The sequence below is a fragment of the Lepidochelys kempii genome, chromosome 11 (genome assembly GCF_965140285.1).
Source record: "Lepidochelys kempii isolate rLepKem1 chromosome 11, rLepKem1.hap1, whole genome shotgun sequence".
NCBI lineage: Eukaryota > Metazoa > Chordata > Testudines > Cheloniidae > Lepidochelys > Lepidochelys kempii.
Window position 1 is genome coordinate 12,845,100 of NC_136390.1, and position 21,144 is coordinate 12,866,243.

A 21,144-nucleotide genomic window follows, 5' to 3' on the forward strand; every position below is an offset into this window, starting at 1 on the left:
AGCTATGTTACATAAGAACGGCCATACTGGGTCAGACCAAAGGTCCATCTAGCCCAGTATCCTGTCTTCCGACAGTGGCCAATGCCAGGGGCTTCAAAGGGAACAAAATGTTGATTTACATCAGCTGAGGATCTGGACCATAATTTTAAGCAATGATTGAATACAGTTATTTCAGTGGCTACACGGAAATGTCGTCATTTGAGATGATCTCTCAGATCCATCCCACCTGCTATTTCAGGATTGTTGTTACTTGCTATTTTCTAGGGCTTTTAGTTGTTTGTTCAGTCTAATTTTAAATATCTCAAGCAACGGGGACGTGCCTAGACTTGATCTCTGATTCCACGATGCGCACTCTCAGAGCAGTGGAATAGCGGGACTCTGTGAGGCTCATTAATACATTGTGAACATTTATCTCTATTACCACCATATGTGTGCAAATGCAACCGTCTGGCTAACTCTCAATCGACAAAGTGATACAGGCCCAAACCACTGGTTAGTTCAAATCACTGTTGTTAGCCTTTGCACCTGGTAATTAAGAGGGGACAGGATCTGGAAACTATCAAGGTTTAGCAAACACTTCCTCAGTCACTGTGAATGCAAAGGGAGGCGCTATGCACCTGAAGAGCGCAAATACATCAGCACAGTGTGCTGTGGGAATACCCCTCTTAGGGAGCCCAGAAAGATGTTAGTAGCTCAGCTTTCAAAGAGAAGCTAATGACACATGGAAGCCTCTGAAAAAAGTGCCATTTAGAGACAACTCTGCTGAGTCACCATAGTAAATTATTGGGTACCATCTGGATACCAGCAGGATCTTTGCTTCGTAACGCTTAGACTGTGGAATCCTTACTCACATTGAGAAGTGCCCTTGAGTAGCATGAAACCATTGTTTGATCCTGTTGTGAGGCTCATCATTCCTGTACAATGCACCTGTGCAGGCCCTGTACCAACCACCTGCAAAAACTCACCTTCCTGTTTATTGGTTATCATAAAGGACTTCAGAAAAGTTTGGGAAACCCCTCAATTTCCAAGGTGCTTTTGCTTTCTGAGAGCAGGGACAAGGGCCAATTCCATTGCTATGGTATATCCCAATAAATGTGCTCTGGAAAAACTTAAATTTACCTTGCAAATAAAATGCAAATCAAAACAAAGTAATGCTCATAGTCCTCTTATATCACTGGACAACATCATTGCAAAATATGGACCTGATCCTTCAGCATTTACTCACATGAGTAACCACATTGACTACATTAGATTTACTCACATGAGTAATGGTTTGCAGGCTCAGAAACTGTGCCCGCAAGACTCCCAAAACTCTATTCATAACCTCAGGCATTTGCTTTTGTCTTTTTGTCTTACATGCCATGCGTCCACATCTCAGGTAGCAAAGGATATAATATCTCTGGACCATCAGACAAAAGAGACAGTATAGATGGAACCCAGGAATAGATACCGAATAATATACATCCGTCATCTGCAGCAGGTTTTTAGTGCTTCCGTTTTCTTGCATTTCTATGGTCTCTCTGCCCCACTCCTGTGCTCGAGGATTCTTGGGGTACTCAGCATATGGCGACATTTGGAAATCCCCACTCTTGAAGATGAGTTTACTTATGTCATTCTTATTCTTCCTGTTTTAAAAAAAAAAAGTTAAAAGGCAAAACTGACCTTGCTGTCTTGTTACGGTGACCTGATCTAAGGAGATTTGCCCTGATTCCAGGCAGTGAATCATAGAATATCAGGGTTGGAAGGGACATCAGGAGGTCATCTAGTCCAATCCCCTGCTCAAAGCAGGACCAATCCCCAACTAAAGCATCCCAGCCAGGGCTTTGTCAAGCCTGACCTTAAAAACCTCAAAGGAAGGAGATTCCACCACCTCCTTAGGTAACACATTCTAGTGGTGTGAACCCAGACTGTAGGTGAAGAAAACTCCAGTTTTCTCCAATGCAGCTTATCACTGGAATAAGCTGCACTAGTGTAAAAATTGCAGCTTTTCTTCTTCACAGTCAGGGTTTGCACTGGTGCACACTTGATTGGAATCCCCAGTGCAGACAAGCCCAAACCTTGTGACTAAGGCAGGAATGACTTAACAGTGAGGGTAATTAACCACTGGAACAACTTACCCAGTGATGTGGTGGATTCTCCGTCACTTGAAGTCTTTACATAAGGCCTGTCTATCTTTCTAAAAGGGATGCGCTTTAGCTCAAATACAAGTTATGGGCTTGATGCAGGAATCATTGGGTGAGAGTCTATGGCCTGTTTTACACAGGAGATCAGATTAGGTTATCATAATGGTCCTGTTTGGCCTTAAAAATCAGTGAATTGATGTATCTTAGTTCACAGAAGAGTCATGGAAGTGTCAAAAGTCAGGGAAAGGTGACAGAAAACATGGAAATCAAGCTCCTCAAGTTTCTGTACATTTGAATAGACGTATTTTGCAGGTATAATGAAACTGCTTGGACCAATGCCCTAGGCAGCTGGTCTGAACCCCCTGAATCTCAAAAACATCCCTCCCGCAAACAACCCGCCTATCTACTGTATTTTATGAGAATCTCCTTTGGAGGAGATTTAGATCCAAAACTGTGTCCCCAAAGAGGGTGATATCCCAATGCTGAACATATATGCTACTGAGTGGATAGTCTACTTAAGGAAGGGAGGTGATCTTGTACCTAGATATGAAGACAAGGAGTCAGGACACCTTGGTTCTGTTCTTTGCTATACCACTGACTTGCTAGGTGCCCCTGACACAATCATGTTACCCATCTACAGAACTGGTATCATAATACTTGTCTACTTCACAAAAGTGTGGTACAGTTTTAATTAATATTGTAAAGTGCTATATTAAATACACTGAGTATAGTTCTATTTAACTATGGGGTAAATCCTGCCTCTCATTCGGTGCTTAATTTGCAATGAAAGAGGTGCTGGGGCTCAAGCCTTTAGATATGGGCTTCAAGCAATTTTTTTACTTTCATAACTGACGCGGCAAGCCCAGAGGTGCCGGGGCTATGAACTGCCAAGCTTAAAGATGCTGGGGCTCAGCCCTGGCACAAATTAAGTGTTGCTTCCAGTCCATAGGTACAGAAGGCCTCCTGGCCAGGGTAAATTTGTGGTGCCAAAGAGAGGCAGCACTTGTAAGAACATGTAGAGGCCTGCACTTCATGTGTGATATGGAATCCAGCTCTGCAGAACCTTGCTACATGGCCACGAAGAGGGTGTCTGAGCAGTGGGGCTGGGCTGGGGTTTGGAGGTGACTAGAGCATTACCCACTACCCAAAATCCTCTAGTCTTTCCTATTGCATAAATTATTTCTTTCATCTCAGCTGGAGTTGCCTTTGCAAGGCAGCTCCTTTGCTGCTCCATGGCTCGGAGTAGGCAGGATTCCTTTATCTCCCCATCCCAATGAACATGATTCCCAGCAATCAGCTGAGTTACTTGGGCTGGCTCCTGGGAAAAAAAAAGATTTTCCCCAAAGTGTAAGTACAATATATCCCTTGGTAACTCCACTAAATATATTTCAGAGTAGCAGCTGTGTTAGTCTGTATCCGCAAAAAGAAAAGGAGGTCTTGTGGCACCTTAGAGACTAACAAATTTATCTGAGCATAAGCTTTCGTGAGCTACAGCTCACTTCATCAGATGCATCCGATGAAGTGAGCTGTAGCTCACGAAAGCTTATGCTCAGATAAATTTGTTAGTCTCTAAGGTGCCACAAGTCCTCCTTTTCTTTTTACTAAATATATTGTTTACACTAGGTTTTGTTCTCTGCATGTTTGGCCTTTCAGCTCTAGAGGTGAGGCACCAAGTCCTGTATAATCCATTAACATCAATAACACAGGACTGGCGTCTGGTTTATGATACCTACCGGCAGCAAGTGATGATCAGTGCTATCCCCAGGATAAGCAGAAGTCCCCCTCCTGCAGCTGCAATCACCACGGTGATTAGCTGATACGCTAAACACAAGAGACACAGGAGACCTCACTCACTGAGAAATGATAACATGCTTGTAAATATTTAAGTGAGTATACAGGTATATAGCTACATATCCATCAGGCAAAAGGATTAGGAATTATCTTCTCTTGTTCAATAATTATCAAATAGGACATTAAATTATGTCAAGTAGAGCTGGGGAGTTTTGGAGGACAGAGTAGAAAAATGGGAACTGTTAGACATGGAAAAACAGGTCCCCATTTTGGGACAGTTTGTACTTATGAAAATATGAAAGGTGTGCAACGAAAAGTCTGCCAATTCACTTCAGATCATCTTTAAGCAGCAGTGATCAGCTCATGACAGACTGTACTTTTTCACTTCCTCTGCAGCATGGGGCACGGGTCCCCTGCAGGTTTAAACTAGTGTAAATGGTGAATTCTCTATAAGTTGAAGTCTTTAAACCATGATTTGATGACTTCAGTAACTCAGCCAGAGGTTATGGGTTTGTTACAGGCGTGCGTGGAAGAGGTTATGTGGCCTGCAACGTGCAGAAGGTCAGACCAGATGACCACAATGGTCCCTTCTGACCTTAAAGTCTGTGGGTCTATATGTGTGCAGAGGAGGCCTCCAAGAAGTCATTTGTGTAATAATGTTGAGTAGAGCTGATCGAAAAAATGGATGGAACACTCTTCCATCAGAAAATTCAGTTTGATCAAAATTGAAACTTATTGCAGGAACAAGAAGATCTCAACAAGATGTTCAATGGTAAAATTTTGAAATGATTTGTTATGACTTTCTTGTTTGTTTCATTTTGTTTAGACATTTAGATTAGATTAGATTACATTATTAATGTTTTGATATTATTAAATGAAACTATATGATGCTTTCAAATGAAATGATTTTTGAATTTCTGTTCTGAGAAAAATTTTGAAATTTCAAATTTTGGCCCAATTTGGGACTTTTTTCCACCCAAAATGTTGGAATTTTCTGACCAGCTTTAATGTTAAACAAATGACCACACCACATCAGCAATAAAACTTACTACTCCAACTTTCTAGCATTGTGTAAGAGTTCTATTTTATAAAAAGTATAAGAATTTCTCATTAGTGCTGACTGGTAACTGTGATCCAAGGAAAATTCTGCCCAGCTAAGTAGAAGAACAAAACACTCTGATTGCAGTTCAGGCTGAAAACATATCAGAAATAGAAGAGGCCTTTGTGCCCTCATGACCCTAACGAAGAATAACGTGAAAGGACAAGAAGTTCCATACTTACGGTTTCTACAGTTCAATCCCCCTAAGCCGAACGGGCACCTGTAACATGAAAGAACTATGAGTTTTAAACATCTGAGCCTTAGTTGTGACAACATGTTACCAAAGCTATTTTGGGAGTGGGTGCGGAAAAGGGGGTTAGGTTAAGAAACAGAGATTACTATACCTCACACACGTCTCATTTTCAAGCCTATATCCATCTTCGCAAGCTAGAAAATGAAAGAGAAAGGTGATGAGCACCCCTCAGTGGCGAACTGTAAGTAGGTTTGTATTTATTATTTGTATTGCTGTAGCTAGAAGCTCTAGTCACAGACTCATAGAAGTGTAGAACTGGAAGGGACCTCCATATGTCATCCAATCCAGCCCCTGCACTCAAGGCAGGACTTGGGGCATGTCTACACTTAAAATGCTTCTTTGGCACAGCTGTACCGATGCCGCTGTAGTGCTTTAATGAAAATACTCTAAGTCTGTTGGCTTAGTCAGTCCACCTCCCCAAGAGGCAGTAGCAGTGTCGGTGGGAGAAACTCTTCCACCAACATAGCGCTGTCTACACGGGGGGGTTAGGTTGTGGATTTTTCACACCCCCAAGTGACATAGTTATACCAAGATAGGTCTGTAGTGGAGACCAGACCCAAGTAATAACTAGACCATTCATGACAGGCGTTTGTCTAATCGGTTCTTAAAAGCCTCCAACAATGGAGATTCCACAACCTTTGTAGGCTATTTGTTCCAGTGCTTAACCACCCTGACAGGAAGTTTTTCCTAATGTCCAATCTAAACTTCCCTTGCTGCAATTTAAGCCCATTGCTTCTTGTCCTATCCTCAGAGGTTAAGGAGAATCAGTTTTCACCCTCCTCCTTGTAACAACCTTTTAGGTACTTGAAAACAATGATCATGTCCCCTCTCAGTCTTCTCTTCTCCAGATGAAAGAACCCCAGTTTTTTAAATCTTTCCTCATAGGTCATGTTTTCTAGACCTTTAATCATTTTTGTTGCTCTTCTCTGGACTTTCTCCAATTTGTCCACATCCTTCCTGAAAGGTGGTGCGCAGGACTAGGCAACAAAATGGCAGATGAAATTCAATGTTGATAAGTGCAAAGTAATGCACATTGGAAAACATAATCCCAACTATACAAATAAAATGATCTAAATGAGCTGTTACCACTCAAGAAAGAGATCTTGGAATCATTGTGGATAGTTCTCTGAAAACATCCACTCCATGTGCAGCAGCAGTCAAAAGAATGCTGGGAATCATTAGGAAAGGGATAGATAATAAGACAGAAAATATCATATTGCCTCTATGTCAATCCATGGCACGCCCACATCTTGAATACTGCGTGCAGATGTGGTCGTCCCATCTCAATAAAGAGACACTGGAATTGGAAAAGGTACAGAAAAGGACAAGAAAAATGATGAGGGGTATGGAACAGCTTCCGTCTGAGGAGAGATTAATAAAACTGAGACTTTTTAGCTTGGAAAAGAGAGGACTAAGGGGGGATACGATTGAGGTCTATAAAATCATGACTGGTGTGGCGAAAGTAAATAAGGAAGTGTTATTTACTTCTCATAGCACAAGAATTAGGGATCACCTAATGAAATTAATAGGCAGCAGGTTTAAAACAAACAAAAGGAAGTATTTCTTCACACAATGCACAGTCAGCCTGTGGAACTCTTTGTCTAAGGATGTTGGAAAGGCCAAGACTCTAACAGGGTTCAAAAAAGAACTAGATAATTCATTGAGGATAGGTCCATTGATGGCTATTAGCCAGGATGGGCAGGGATTGTGTCCGTAGCCTCTGTTTGCCAGAAGCTGGGAATGAGCAACAGGGTTGGATCACTTGTTGATTACCTGTTCTGTTCACTTTCTCTGAAGAACCTGGCATTGGCCACTGTCAGAAGACAGAAGATAGATGGACCTTTGGTCTGACCCAGTATGGCCGTTCTTAAATTCTTACATTCGGCTGACTCCCTGGACCCCTTCTGGGGGGCTGCGTCTACACTGCAAAGCAATAAGGCTTGGATCCTGGTTCCCGGCTTAACTTGAGCTTGGATCCTCCAGCCCTGCAAGGTCCTGGGACCCTGCTTCTGAGCCCTGGGTTAGTGCAATTGCAGTGTAGACGCAAGGGGGGTTAGCTTGGAGCCCAGGATCAAGGGTGGGCTTATATTACAGTGTAAATATACTCTTGAAATCTTCAGAGCTTGAAAAGAAAAGACAGGCAGCATCTCAGCTCTTTTCCAAACATACGCACACAAGCTGCAACCACAACAAAGCCTAAAGGTCAAGCATTTGGGATTGTTAATACATAATCTGAGATGGTGAAGGAATGCAGGAGCCATGGCTCTCAGTATGAGGCAGGAAATGCAACATATGATAAAGAAGAGGTCAATATTCACTGCCATGTATAGCAAAATAGAAGCACAAGCTCTTACTAACAAGAAGCTAGGCATTATTTCTGGCATTCCTGGTGCTTTAAAGGCCTCCCATCAAGAGAGCCGAGTACAATGGGGTCCTGGTCCATGAATGAGGCTCTACAAAAATAAATAATAATAATAGGAACTCAGCTATCAGATCACACTGTGCAATTGCTATCAATTTTGGCCCATGCTTAACTTTATGCACAAGAGTAGCCACCTGTCACAGGGCAGTGCCTGTCTGGAGCATCCTCTGGTGGCAGTCTGAGGCATGACAAGCATACCTGCCTCAGTTTCCCTCCTTCAGACTCCCCAAGCTGTCTTTCTGAGTATGAATGGCCCTTGTGGGGTTCGAATGGCCCTTGTGGGGTTTATTTAAAAATAAACCATCTAAACCATAATGAAACAAGACCCAACCAAGTCCCACAACCCGAGTCCAGAGAGAACATCGAATAGAGCCCCAGTGTTATTTTGCCATGCCCCAGATCTCCAGTACAGCACCCCATTCCTCACCATGCCTCAGCCCTCCTGTACGGCTCCAGCATCCCTCATGGTGCCTCACTCCCAGCCTTCTGGCCCTCTAGCTTCAGCTCTCCAACTCTGAGAGCCAGCAGACATCTCCCTCTGTTGCTCTGAGCCTTCAGCCCTCTCCAGCCATGACTTTCTGGCCCAGGAAGGATGGCTGGCTATCCCCTCCATTGGCTTCCTAGCCCTCAGATCTTTTCAGCCTGCTGGCTCTGGCTTTGGCTCTTGAATAGTCAGCAGGCTAGCTCCTCTGCTGGCTTCCTGATAATTCCTCCTCCTTTCCAGGGAGGGCCACAGACAGCTCTCTGTTGCTTTTCCCAGAGACTTCCTTCTGTCTCTCCCTGATCCTTTAACCCCCAGGTGCTGCCCTGTCCTCTTAATTGTCCAAAAGGGAACACCTATCCTGGCACAAGGGAGCTGAACTTACTTCAATGATGGGGGTGTGCCAGACTGTGAAACCCCCCAACTGCCTTCAATGGGACCAATTAAGTGCCTTGCTGGATTGGAGCCTCAGATAACAATTAGAGCTGGTCCAAATGTTTTTATGAAACACAGGTTTCAGAGTAACAGCCGTGTTAGTCTGTATTCTTACATTTGGGGACAATGTATACCTTCAGATCAGCGGCACTGCTATGGGTACCCGCATGGCCCCACAGTATGCCAACATTTTTATGGCTGATTTAGAACAACGCTTCCTCAGCTCTCGTCCCCTAAAGCCCCTACTCTACTTGCACTATATTGATGACATCTTCATCATCTGCACCCATGGAAAAGAAGCTCTTGAGGAATTCCACCATGATTTCAACAATTTCCATCCCACCACCAACCTCAGCCTGGTCCAGTCCACACAAGAGATCCACTTCCTGGACACTACAGTGCTAATAAACAATGGTCACATAAACACCACCCTATACCGGAAACCTACTGACCACTATTCCTACCTGCATGCCTCCAGCTTTCACCCTGACCACACCACACGATCCATCACCTACAGCCAAGCTCTGCGATACAACCGCATTTGCTCCAACCCCTCAGACAGAGACAAACACCTACAAGATCTCTGTCAAGCTTTCTTACAACTACAATACCCACCTGCGGAAGTAAAGAAACAGATTGATAGAGCCAGAAGAGTTCCCAGAAGTTACCTACTACAGGACAGGCCTAACAAAGAAAATAACAGAACGCCACTAGCCGTCACCTTCAGCCCCCAACTAAAACCCCTCCAACGCATTATTAAGGATCTACAACCTATCCTAAAGGATGACCCAACACTCTCACAAATCTTGGGAGACAGGCCAGTCCTTGCCTACAGACAGCCCCGCAACCTGAAGCAAATACTCACCAACAACCACATACCACACAACAGAACCACTAACCCAGGAACTTATCCTTGCAACAAAGCCCGTTGCCAACTGTGCCCACATATCTATTCAGGGGACACCATCACAGGGCCTAATAACATCAGCCACACTATCAGAGGCTCGTTCACCTGCACATCCACCAATGTGATATATGCCATCATGTGCCAGCAATGCCCCTCTGCCATGTACATTGGTCAAACTGGACAGTCTCTACGTAAAAGAATAAATGGACACAAATCAGATGTCAAGAATTATAACATTCATAAACCAGTCGGAGAACACTTCAATCTCTCTGGTCACGCAATCACAGACATGAAGGTCGCTATCTTAAAACAAAAAAACTTCAAATCCAGACTCCAGCGAGAAACTGCTGAATTGGAATTCATTTGCAAATTGGATACTATTAATTTAGGCTTAAATAGAGACTGGGAGTGGCTAAGTCATTATGCAAGGTAGCCTATTTCCCCTTGTTCTTTCCTACCCCCCCCCGCGCCCCCCAGATGTTCTGGTTTAACTTGGATTTAAACTTGGAGAGTGGTCAGTTTGGATGAGCTATTACCAGCAGGAGAGTGAGTTTGTGTGTGTATGGGGGTGGGGGTGAGAAAACCTGGATTTGTGCTGGAAATGGCCCACCTTGATTATCATGCACATTGTAGGGAGAGTGGTCACTTTGGATGAGCTATTACCAGCAGGATAGTGAGTGTGTGTGGTTTTTGGGAGGGGGGTGAGGGGGTGAGAGAACCTGGATTTGTGCAGGAAATGGCCCAACTTGATTATCATGCACATTGTGTAGAGAGTTGTCACTTTGGATGGGCTATCACCAGCAGGAGAGTGAATTTGTGTGGGGGGGTGGAGGGTGAGAAAACCTGGATTTGTGCTGGAAATGGCCCAACTTGATGATCACTTTAGATAAGCTATTACCAGCAGGACAGTGGGGTGGGAGGAGGTATTGTTTCATATTCTCTGTGTGTATATAAAGTCTGCTGCAGTTTCCATGGTATGCATCCGATGAAGTGAGCTGTAGCTCACGAAAGCTCATGCTCAAATAAATTGGTTAGTCTCTAAGGTGCCACAAGTACTCCTTTTCTTTTTATGAAACACGTTTCCACCAGAAAATGGAATTTCATCAGCATCAAAACTTTTTGTGAGAATATGTCCATTTCAATGAAATTTTGTTTTAAAAATATTGGAAACGAAGCATTCTGATTTTTCGTTTTGAAATTTATATATATTTTTAGATGTCAGAATTGGAACAATGTTTCAATTTAATCAAAACAGAGCATTTCAAGTAATCTAAAACAGATTTTTTTTTAATTTTGTTTCTAAACTTTTTGTTTTTTCTGTTTTCATTCCAATTCAGTAGCACGGAGCTCTTTCTTCCGTTAGGAGGTCAAACTGCATGTCCTTCTCTAAGGCCAAAACTAGTGATGATGATCTGACAAGATGTGCAGTCAGCCACCATCCTCTAGCCCTATTACTTTTCAGAGTCCAAATACATCATTTTCTTATGTTCCTAAACTGCACCGGCCCACTGTGATGTGATCAACCTAACCACACATCCTTGGACTCTTGTTGACTCTGGGCCAACACTTTCTAATTTGTACTTCCATCTTAAAGCAGAATATAAACCATATGGGATCTGTAATAAGAACCCAAAGCTATACTTAAAGAAGAGACTACATGTGATAAACACAGCTGACCAGTGAAGGCCACTGCTAACCCACAGCAATACAACTGACAACATCTTTGTCTCCTAGCTCTATGACTGTTGTGTGCAGTTTGCAACGTACGAAATGCCTTTAAAGTTCTTGTATAGCTGGATGAGTAGATATCTAGTCATAACACTGTATCTCTGTGTTCAGATATTTGGCAAGGAAAAGAAAAGTGTGTGACCTTAATCTGTACACAATTCAGATGTGTTGGCAACATCATCATAATAGACCAGGAGAATTCTGTAGCAGGGGGATCTTATAACACCAATAGTAATTGATAGACTCCTCAATTTTAAGGCCAGAAGAGACCACTGTGATCATCTCCTGCATAGCATGGGCTATAGGATTTCCCTGAATTAATTTCTATTTGAAATCCAATAGCTGTGGTTTTACTGGAGCATATCTTTTAGGGAAACCTCCAATTTTGATTTTAAAATTTTCAGTGATGGAGAATCCACTGCCCTGACTGTTCAAAATTTTATTACTTCTTAAAGGTAATTTTAGTCTAAAATTTGTCCAGTTTATTTTTAGTCTAAATTTGTCTAGTTGTAATTTCCAGCCATTCGATCTTGTTATATTTTGTCTGCTAGAAGGAAGAACCCTCTATTATAATATTTCTCTTCCCCATGTAGATACTCAACCTTCTCTTTGATAAGATACATGGATTGAGTTCCTTGAGTTTACCACTGTAAAATAGGTTTTCCAATCCTTAATCATTCTCATGGTTTTTCTCAGAACATTCTCCAATGTTTCAACATCCTTCTTGAACTGTGGACACCAGAAATGGACACAGTATTCCAGAATAATTGCACCACTTCCAAATGTAAAGGCAATATAACCTCCCTACCCCTACTTGACAATCCCCTGTTTATACATTCAAAGATCTCATTAGCCTTGTTAGCCAGTATTGCACAGCGAGTTTATATTCTGATGCTTATCCATCAGGATCCCCAAGTCTTTTTCAGAAGCACTGCTTCCCAGGATAGAGTCCCCCATCCTTTAAGTACAGCCTACACTCTTTGTTCCTAGATGTGTACCATTACATTTGGCAGTATTGCTTGCTCCCAGATTACTATATGGTCCAAATCGCTCTGTATGAGTGACCTGTCCAAACTCAATGTTGGGTCATCTTCAAACTTTATCAGTGATGATTTTACATTTTATTTCAGATCATTGATAAAAATGATAAATAGCATAGGGCCAAGAATTAATCCCTGAGGGAACCCACTAGAAACCCACCAGTTGATTCCCCATTTACAACAACATGTTGAGACCTATTAATTACCGAGTTTTTAATCCATTTAATACATGCCACTGGTGATTTTGTTTTGTTCTAGTTTCTTAATCAAAATGCTGCGTGGTACCAAGACAAATGTGTTACAGAAGTCTAAGTATATTATACCAACTTTGTTATCTATATCAACCAAACTTGTAATCTCGTTAAAAAAAAAATCAGGTTACTTTGATAGGATCTTTCTTCCATCAACCCATGTTGACTGGCATTAGTTATATTACCCTCCTTCAATTCTTTATTAATTGAGTCTCATATAAGCCATTCTATTGTTTTGCACAGGAATTATGTCAGGCTGACAGGCCTATAATTGCCCAGATCATCTTGTTTACCCTGTTAATATATTGGCACAACATTAGCTATTTTCCAGTCCTCTGGATCTTTTCCAGTGTTCTAGGACTTATTAAAAATCAACATTAATGGTCAAGTGAGCTCCTCAGTCAACTCTTTTAAAACTCTTGAGTGCAACTCTTTTAAAAAACTTGAGTGTCAGTTTTCTGGACATGTTGATTTAAAACTATCTGATGTTAGTAGCTACTATTTAACATTTTCCTTAGTTATTGTCGGAATGAAAAGTATTTCATCATATGATATGAATACATTATCTGATTTTTCCCAGAATGGAAATATGTACTGTACACTTCTGCCTTTTCTGCTCGACTGCTCTACCATTTCCATCGAATAATGGGCCAGTACCATTAGAAGGGCTTCTTCAGTTCCTGAAATACTTAAGAAACTCTTTCCTATTGTACTTAACTCTTCTGGCCATAGATTTCTCCTTGTATCCTTTTCCTTCCCTTACCAAATATTTCCATTGCTATCAACTTTCCCTTTTTTCCATTTGTTATTTACATTATTTTGTATTGCTGCTTTCATTTCTCTTTTAAACCAGTCTGGCTTTTTTTTTTAACCATTTCCCCCCCAATATCTTGCTATTGTAGTTTTTTTTGGATATTTAGTTGCCGATCATCATTCATAATTAAGTCTGTCCATCATACTCTTTGTATTAGATTTATTATGAACTTTCTCTTTTGACATTTACAAAATCAAGGAAGAGTCCACAAGTAGAAGGACAAGTGATAAGTACAAAATTATATACACCTGACCTATACATAATAGTGAGGTGTCAGCAGAAGAGCAGAGTGGTTTGTTCATGTTACCAGATCCAGGAGAGGAAAACTGAGTAACTAGATTGGGCATTACAGAACCCTGTGTTGGGAGCAATCCTATCTCCCAGGCTGCACTCCACAAAGGTGACTGCAGCCCTAGCACTCTTCTGCTGCTTGGGAAGTGGGGAAGGACTGGCGGATTTTGTGGCCCAACCTGCCCCCAATCCCTCACCCACAGGGATGCCACTGCACAGTGGTGCAGTCAGTGCACCCCCCCGCTTACTGCAAACAAAATTCTCCAGTCCCACAGACAGGAAAGCTATCACACAGAGGGCAGGGGCAGGTCCTGAATGCCCCACTTCGGTGCATCCTAGGGTTCTTCAAATGTAATGCAGAGCTGCAGAACTTTTTGCTCCTATTTCCCTTTCACTACCCCCCCCCTCCCGCTCTCCCCCTCCTGTCATGCAGCTTCCCTCCCACACCTCTCCCCAGTTCCTTTGAATCTGCTTCGAGGAGAGCTCACTGTGCCACTCCCACTCTCCTAGTTTTTAACTATTACCGGCTATTCCAAAATCTAAACATCGGTGTAGTCCGGGAGAGGCAGGGGGTGCGTTGCCTCCGCAAGCTGCGGAACTGGACCCCCACACACGTCCCCATTGGCCGGACTGGAGCTGCCCCCCAAATACAGAAGTCAAACTATGCCTATGAACCTAAACTGGGAGGTGGAAGGGGGGCAGAGGGGTATTAAGGACTAGAGAGGCCTGCAGCCAGGCAGAACTTTCAACTCCAGTCCTCTTTTGACTTTTCACTCAGGATTTCTTTTTGTCCAGCTCGACCTCCCTCACCCAGTGAATGCCTGAGGGGTCTCTTGGAACCTTTTGGATGGGAGGAAGTGATCAGAGCCTTTCTCTGCTCACACAAGGACACTTGGTTTTACTGAGAAAAATGCACCCTGCAGAAGCTGACAGGGCGAGCCTGTGGTGGCCTTTTCTTCATCAACCCTGCAGGCTTGGTGTTCTGTCCTGGAAAGGATGGGAACAGGGGCTACCTGGAGATGAATGGAACGTATGATGAATGGTATTTAGGCTGAGATTTTCAAGCTCCCTCCAGCTCCTTTGAGAACCCCTCCCTTAAACCTTATTGATACTAGATATTTGTGGAGCCAGAATTACCAGGTGGCAGATTTCCCACAAGTGGGCTTTAGCTTTTTGCCAGGAAAGAGACACTCCTGGAGGTTTGCTGCTGACCATTCACCATGCCTTAGGTGCTCTCCAAATCACACCCAACTTTCTGTAAAGGATTCCGGGTAGCTCAGTACAAAAGGCACTTCCCACAGGAAGAAACACTATAATTAGAATTACCACTTGCGAGCATTTAACATGATATGGGCTACATTTTCACCACCCACAATCAGGGCCAGTTTTTCCAGACACTCAGTCCCCTTCTAGGCACCTGTATGCAGAGCAGGTTTTCAAAAGAGCTCAGCACATTGGGTTTGGTACTCTTTTGAAAAAAATCTCTGTAAATGTCAAATTGGGAGCTGCTGGGTGCTGAGTCCTTTCGAAAATCTGGATTGCACAATGGGGGCTAAATGGGAGCACAGCTTTGTCAAAAATCGGGCCCCAACTACAAATGCTGAGCACTTGAAAAATCTAGCCATGAGCTCTTTCAAAGATCTTACCCCACTCTCACTACAGCAGATGGCTTCCTGCTCTGTCCCCAGCTCTTGATAACATGGAGGTAAAATTCCCCTCAACACAGCTGTGTGTAAAACGCCATCTGCCCTAGAGCAATTTTCACCTATGCCATTTGCAAGCTCATGGAGGTGTCATCCTGTCTAAAATGTGTGGTGCCCGATTGTCCTGCTCATTTGATCATAACAGAGGTGATGGTGTGTCTTTTATTGCTCTGCTGCAAGCCCCTTGACCAATAAACGTATCCTATTTATTTTACAGATGGAATGAGAACAGAATTATCCCATCCCATCTGAGGTACTTACAATGCCCCTATTACCATAGTATTTGAGCATCTCATAATCTTTATTCTTCTCACAGCATTCCCCAGGGGATGAATAAGTACTATTACCCCCATTTTACAGGTGGGAAAGCTGAGGCACAGAGAAATGAAATGACTTGCCCAAAGTCATAGAGGAAGTCTGTGCCAGAGCAAGAAACTAAAAGCTGGATCTCCCAAGGCCCAGGCTAGCACCCTAACCATTGGACCATCCTTCTTCTCAGCCCCACCCCCTGCAAGGTACACTGCAGCAATCTCTGCATCATTTGATACCCACCTTCCTCCATTCTTAGAAGGAAAAAAAGGAACGCTACTTTCTCGGACTGGAGCCGATTGAAATAAAAACTAGATGTTATTTTATGTGGGTTTCACGCATCCTGTCTCCGCCTCTTTGTTGCTGTTAGATGCCAGTGCTGCTGGAGATCCCATTACATGTATGAGGGAAAGCAGGGAAACATTATCACATATTTTTGATCGAAGGCAGATTAGATTATTTTAAGCTTACTTCAAAGCCACTGCAGACCTGACTAGAATTGTTTAGTGCTGGTTGACAAGGTTCTTTCATTGTGCTGTCGACAAGAAACTAGCCAACTAAGGATGGCAAGGTTAAGGACTAATTGGGGATAGTCAACATATTTAACAAAAATACCCCCCTACACACAGGCACCCCCTGCCCCACATGTATACACTCACAAAGGATTCATTTGTTTTACAATAGCACTTACAGATCCCAATTGAGATTGGGGCCACATTGTGCAAGGCGCTGTATATAAATATAGCAAGAGATATACCTTGTCTCAAAGAGCTCACAAATAAAGGTGGGGTGGGAAAACACAGGCACAATCAGGTGAAGTGTCCTGCCCAAGATCACACAGAATGGCTGAACCAGGGTTGGAAGCCAGGACTCTGGGTCCCAATCCAATGTCCATGTGGTCTCTTACAAATTGTGATATTGTCAAAACATGACTAATCACCAACTGGCTGCTTCATACAGACAGAGAGGGGAATAGGGTGTCATCTTTTGTAGACTGTGAGCTCTTTGGAGCAGGGACACTCTTCCCACACGTTTATACAGCATCTAGCATGTTGCACTCACAGCCAGAAACAAAAGTACATAATAACCATCAAAGTCATAAGTGTATTCATGATCAGGAAGCTGGACTTTTTACAACACACCACAGTATTGACTAATCTAAGCAGGCAATGGGCTCCACTGAACCTAGGTACATTTATTTTGATCACCGCAGGAGCAAAATTGACCATAGTTTATTTAAAATGTAGTGAAATAGCTCTGTGTCTGCTAAGGCACTAGTTAAGATACTGGCTCTTGTATTTAAATGTCTATTATGACCCTTTTTAAGATCAAATAAATTCACACTCCTTCTCAGCTACTTGGTCATTTCAAAATACTAAGGATGCATCAATACAGCTTGTGAATTTAAAACAATTATCTTTACTTCCCCTGGAGTTCAGACAAAAGAGCAACACAAAAAAGTGTGCTATGTTATCTGTGCACTATGCCACTGAACTGTTGCCTCTGGCATTCCAACCCCTTGTCTCTTTTCACTGGATCTTTCTGACTTGCACAGCATGCTCCCGAAAGCGATAATATTATGATAACTGTAGTGAGAGAGTATCTTCAAGTTCTTCTGTAAAGCACCATATCCAAATGGAGGAAATCTAAACTGTTAATATTTATTCATAACACTACGCTGCTTAGCATGCAAAGAAATACAAAGAACACATGTGTGAAAATCATTTCAACTGGAAACAAAATATTAAGCAAAAACCAAAGCAAATCTGGCTGTGAAAAGAACAATACCTCTGCAGGAATGATCCATCTTGTTGTATTTAAAGTATCCACTCTTGCACTGGCAGACTGCAATGCCATCCAAGTCATTGCATTCCGAAGTCTCTCTGTCACATTCAGGGTCCTTCTGTTTACACAATCCACCAACTACCATAAAGACATCACCAATATCAGCTCATGTCCTTGTAAATTCACTGTTATGCATGTTGATCATCAGCTTTCCCCATGTATCACACTTAGATCAGGTAATGCTTTCCCCTATTTCTTTATTAACATTTGCTCCCTTTTGAGATAAAGCCACAGGACCCGATATGGCAGTCCCTACAACAGAGATTGGCCCAAATATGTAGGGAACGGTTGGAACCAGAACATGGATCTGAATTCTACAGCTGTCCCTAGCTCTGTGATATATATCCTTTTTGTTATGTGATTGTACGATGGGGTTCTTGTCTATGATTGTGGTCCCTAGCCACTACCACAATGCAAATAATAAATAATAATATAATGGGCATGAATTAAAATTCTGCATCTGTACACTCCCTGGCTTTGGAGGGCTTATAACCTGGATGAGATTTTTGCCCATTTCTGCACTAAATACATAATGTATTTATTAAGAGGGTCAATATTTGAACGCAGATATTAGAGATAGAAAAGACCTACTGAGTCATCAGGTCTATCTCCTACCAACCAACACAGCATTGTTCCCTGCAATATATTCTTGGGTGCTTTGTCCAACCCTGACAGAATTCAGCAGTCTCACAGATCTCTCCATTACGAAGTTGTACATGATATTCAGTCTAAATGTGTATGAAATCTTCAGTTAAAAAAAAAGAATTTGTATATGCTGTTCTTTTTGCCATACACAACTTGTACTTCCAGTCTAGATGATTTCTTTCAGATTAAGGGACACAAATATTAAATCCCTGTTAGAGAGATACCAGAGTATCCTTCACTCTGTAAAGCTCTTCCAGCGTAAATGCCCTCACATCTCCGCCTTCTAGCAGACAGACAGACAGACCACTGACATGTAAAGATGTAGTATATGTAAGGAGAACCACAGCAGCATGCTCCACAAATACTGTTATAATTTCAGCCAAGATGTAGTTTCCCCACACTTCTGGTACAACCAAACCAAACTAGGAGACTAGAGAAAGAGAGGGGTATGGCCCACCGCTCTTAGCATAGAACCAGGAGCTAGAAACTCATGAATTTTAATCCTAGATCTAATCTTGAGTCTATGGGTATGTCTACACTGCAATAAAAACTGGTGGCTGGCCCTTGCCAGATGACTTGGGCTCCTGTGGCTTGGGCTAAGGGGCTGCTTAACTGTGATGTAGACACTGGGGCCCAGGCTAAAGCCTGGGCTCCAGGACCCTGCGAGATTGGAGGGTCCCAGAGCTTGGGCTGCAGAACCGAGCCCAAACAATTACACTGCAATTAAATAGCCCCTTAGCCCGAGATTGGCGAGCCCAAGTCAGCTAGCATGGGCCAGCCATGGTTGTCTATCTGCAGTGTAGAACACTATGTGGCCTTGGGCAAATGACTTAACCTTGCCTCATTTCCATTCTCTTTAATACGGCAACACAGGGAAATGAGCAATTAATGTTTGTGAAGTACTTTGAAGACGAGAAGGGCTATATAAGTACAAGGTATTATTGAGTAAATTCTGCAGTATAGGAATGCGCTCCCCAAAACCAGTTTTGAGCTTTTACAGATTATGGACCAGGCTGTGCAATACATATAATCACAGAACAAGGAAACCCCAATAACCATCTGATCACTGTAATGGACCCAAATCCTCTCCACAGGCTTAAGCAGCATGAAAATGCATCCCATCATCTTAATGCTGAGTCACAGAATGTGGTTGGCCCAATAAAAGAATTAAGAGAACTAGAGTTACTTACTGCCTGTAAAGATTCATAACTGAACTACAGGCCTGTTCCAGCACCCTCTTCAGAAAGACTTCCATTAGCTTCGCTGGGCTTTGGTTCAGGCCTGACTGAGGAGAGCTGGGTCAAGCTGTGTGAACTTGGGTAATAATAAATCACTGCTACAATTTCTACGCCAATATGTTTCCCAACTGGAGCTCATAACCCTTTACTGTCCCAGCTCTTCTCGATTCCCTTCCCTCCTGAATTTGTCAGCTTGATTTTCAATGTGTGTGTCAGAGAATAATTTGTGCTGTCAACAATTCTGTTTATCTTTAACGGGAAATTAGACACTAACCCTCACAAAACAAAAGAGCGGAAGAGGCCCCCGCTGGACTTGGGCTCAGCTGGCCTATCAAATCAAATGCCACCACTTTAATTGGGCTGGCGGCAGGAATTAGCAGGTGAAGAGCTCTGGCATGTGTTATGCAGGAGGTCAGACAAGATGAGCAAAATAGGCTCTGTCTGGCCTTAAAATCTATGAGAAAAGGAGTTTAAAACTCCCAAATTTCTCATTTTTATGCTTATTTAGCTTAAATGGCCAGACCAATTTTTCTTTCAGACTCAGACCCAAGGCTAAATGTTGCCAACTCTCATCTTCAAAGCAAAACATCTACAAGTACGTCACAAAGCTCTGGATGCAGATTTTTTTTTTTAATGGAAACCTTGTCTCTCAAATGTCCCTCATTTCATGGGATAGCACTCATTTTAGTCTGAAGGCTACCTGTGTTGCACACACATTTGGGGTCCCCTCACTTGGACTGTAACATCAGTCTCATGAAATGGAGTCTATAGAAACCTATGTCCATGGAAGGAAGGAATTCCACAGCATTTTGAAGTTTCCTGCATGCATCATGTTTTGGTCCCTAGTCACACACTGCATCCCATGGTTGGGCCTGGGCAGGTGAAGGGGTCTGTATAGAAATGTTACTCAGCCTCGAACCATTTTAATACTGTTCACTTTTACCAGTGGAATCTGGCACCAAGAAAAACCCAACCCACAGCACATACAGATTAACCATAGCAGCAAAGAAAGGCTATCATCAAATTGACGGGGAGGGCTTGTCTCACTATAAACCTCACCTTGCTGTCACCCTCCCCTTTTTTAGCAGCTCTAAGCCCTGCACTCAAACCATTTTGATAGGTTCAAACCACGTGGTTAGAATAAGTCTCGTATTTTTTTTGATCTGGATGGGATTCAATGCCGTACCCCAGAGAGGAAAGGACCATTCACAGTAACTGTAATTCTGCGCGGTGTAATGTCTTTCACCCCTCTAACATTTTCATAAAGAGGCAGATTACTCACACATGCGGGTAAGATAAAACTTGACATCTGCAGTCTTTTTTTACACCGCAGGGGCTTTAAGATGACTTCCATTTAAATGAGATACATATTTGAAAGGGACTTTTCAGAAGGCCACAGTCACTTTAAGAACAAACAAACAAATAAAAAGCTGATTGTTTTGCAGTTTCATTATGATCAATCCGGAAGTTATTTACCTCTGGGGAGCAGCGTATACTTGGAGATGAACTGGCAGGTTTCAGCAGGAGTTTTGCAAGCACTAATGTAGCTTCGTACACTGCTAACAATGTCAAAGAGCGTCACGTTGGATGCTAAAGAAAAGGTGGTTTGGACTGAAACTCGGACAGAATTGGACTCCCTGCCAAAAAAAACCTATGCATCATCGTTTGCATTTTATTTCATTGTTAATATGTCCTCGGCAGATTGCTATTAATATCAGTAATACGTAGCGTGCATACAACACTTGATGTATATTGAAAAGACTGTCCAA

The 21,144-nt window shown here is 42.6% G+C and overlaps 1 protein-coding gene across 7 annotated transcripts in view; it reads right to left on the reverse strand.

Moving 5' to 3' along the window:
• HEG1 (heart development protein with EGF like domains 1) overlaps nt 1-21,144 on the reverse strand; it is a 93,489-nt gene that overhangs the window by 6,740 nt on the left and 65,605 nt on the right. For 4 of the 7 annotated variants that reach the window (XM_073305161.2, XM_073305162.2, XM_078854788.1 and 1 more), the window contains 6 exons: nt 20,852-21,012; nt 17,436-17,570; nt 5,358-5,400; nt 5,196-5,233; nt 3,857-3,944; nt 1,451-1,625 (listed from right to left, as the gene is read on the reverse strand). In XM_073305161.2, the coding sequence (XP_073161262.1) occupies nt 1,451-1,625; nt 3,857-3,944; nt 5,196-5,233; nt 5,358-5,400; nt 17,436-17,570; nt 20,852-21,012 (640 nt within the window). Of the gene's footprint in view, nt 1-1,450; nt 1,626-3,856; nt 3,945-5,195; nt 5,234-5,357; nt 5,401-17,435; nt 17,571-20,851; nt 21,013-21,144 lie in introns of those variants that run through there. The other 3 variants (XM_073305160.2, XM_073305166.2, XM_073305168.2) reach the window with 3 other exon arrangements.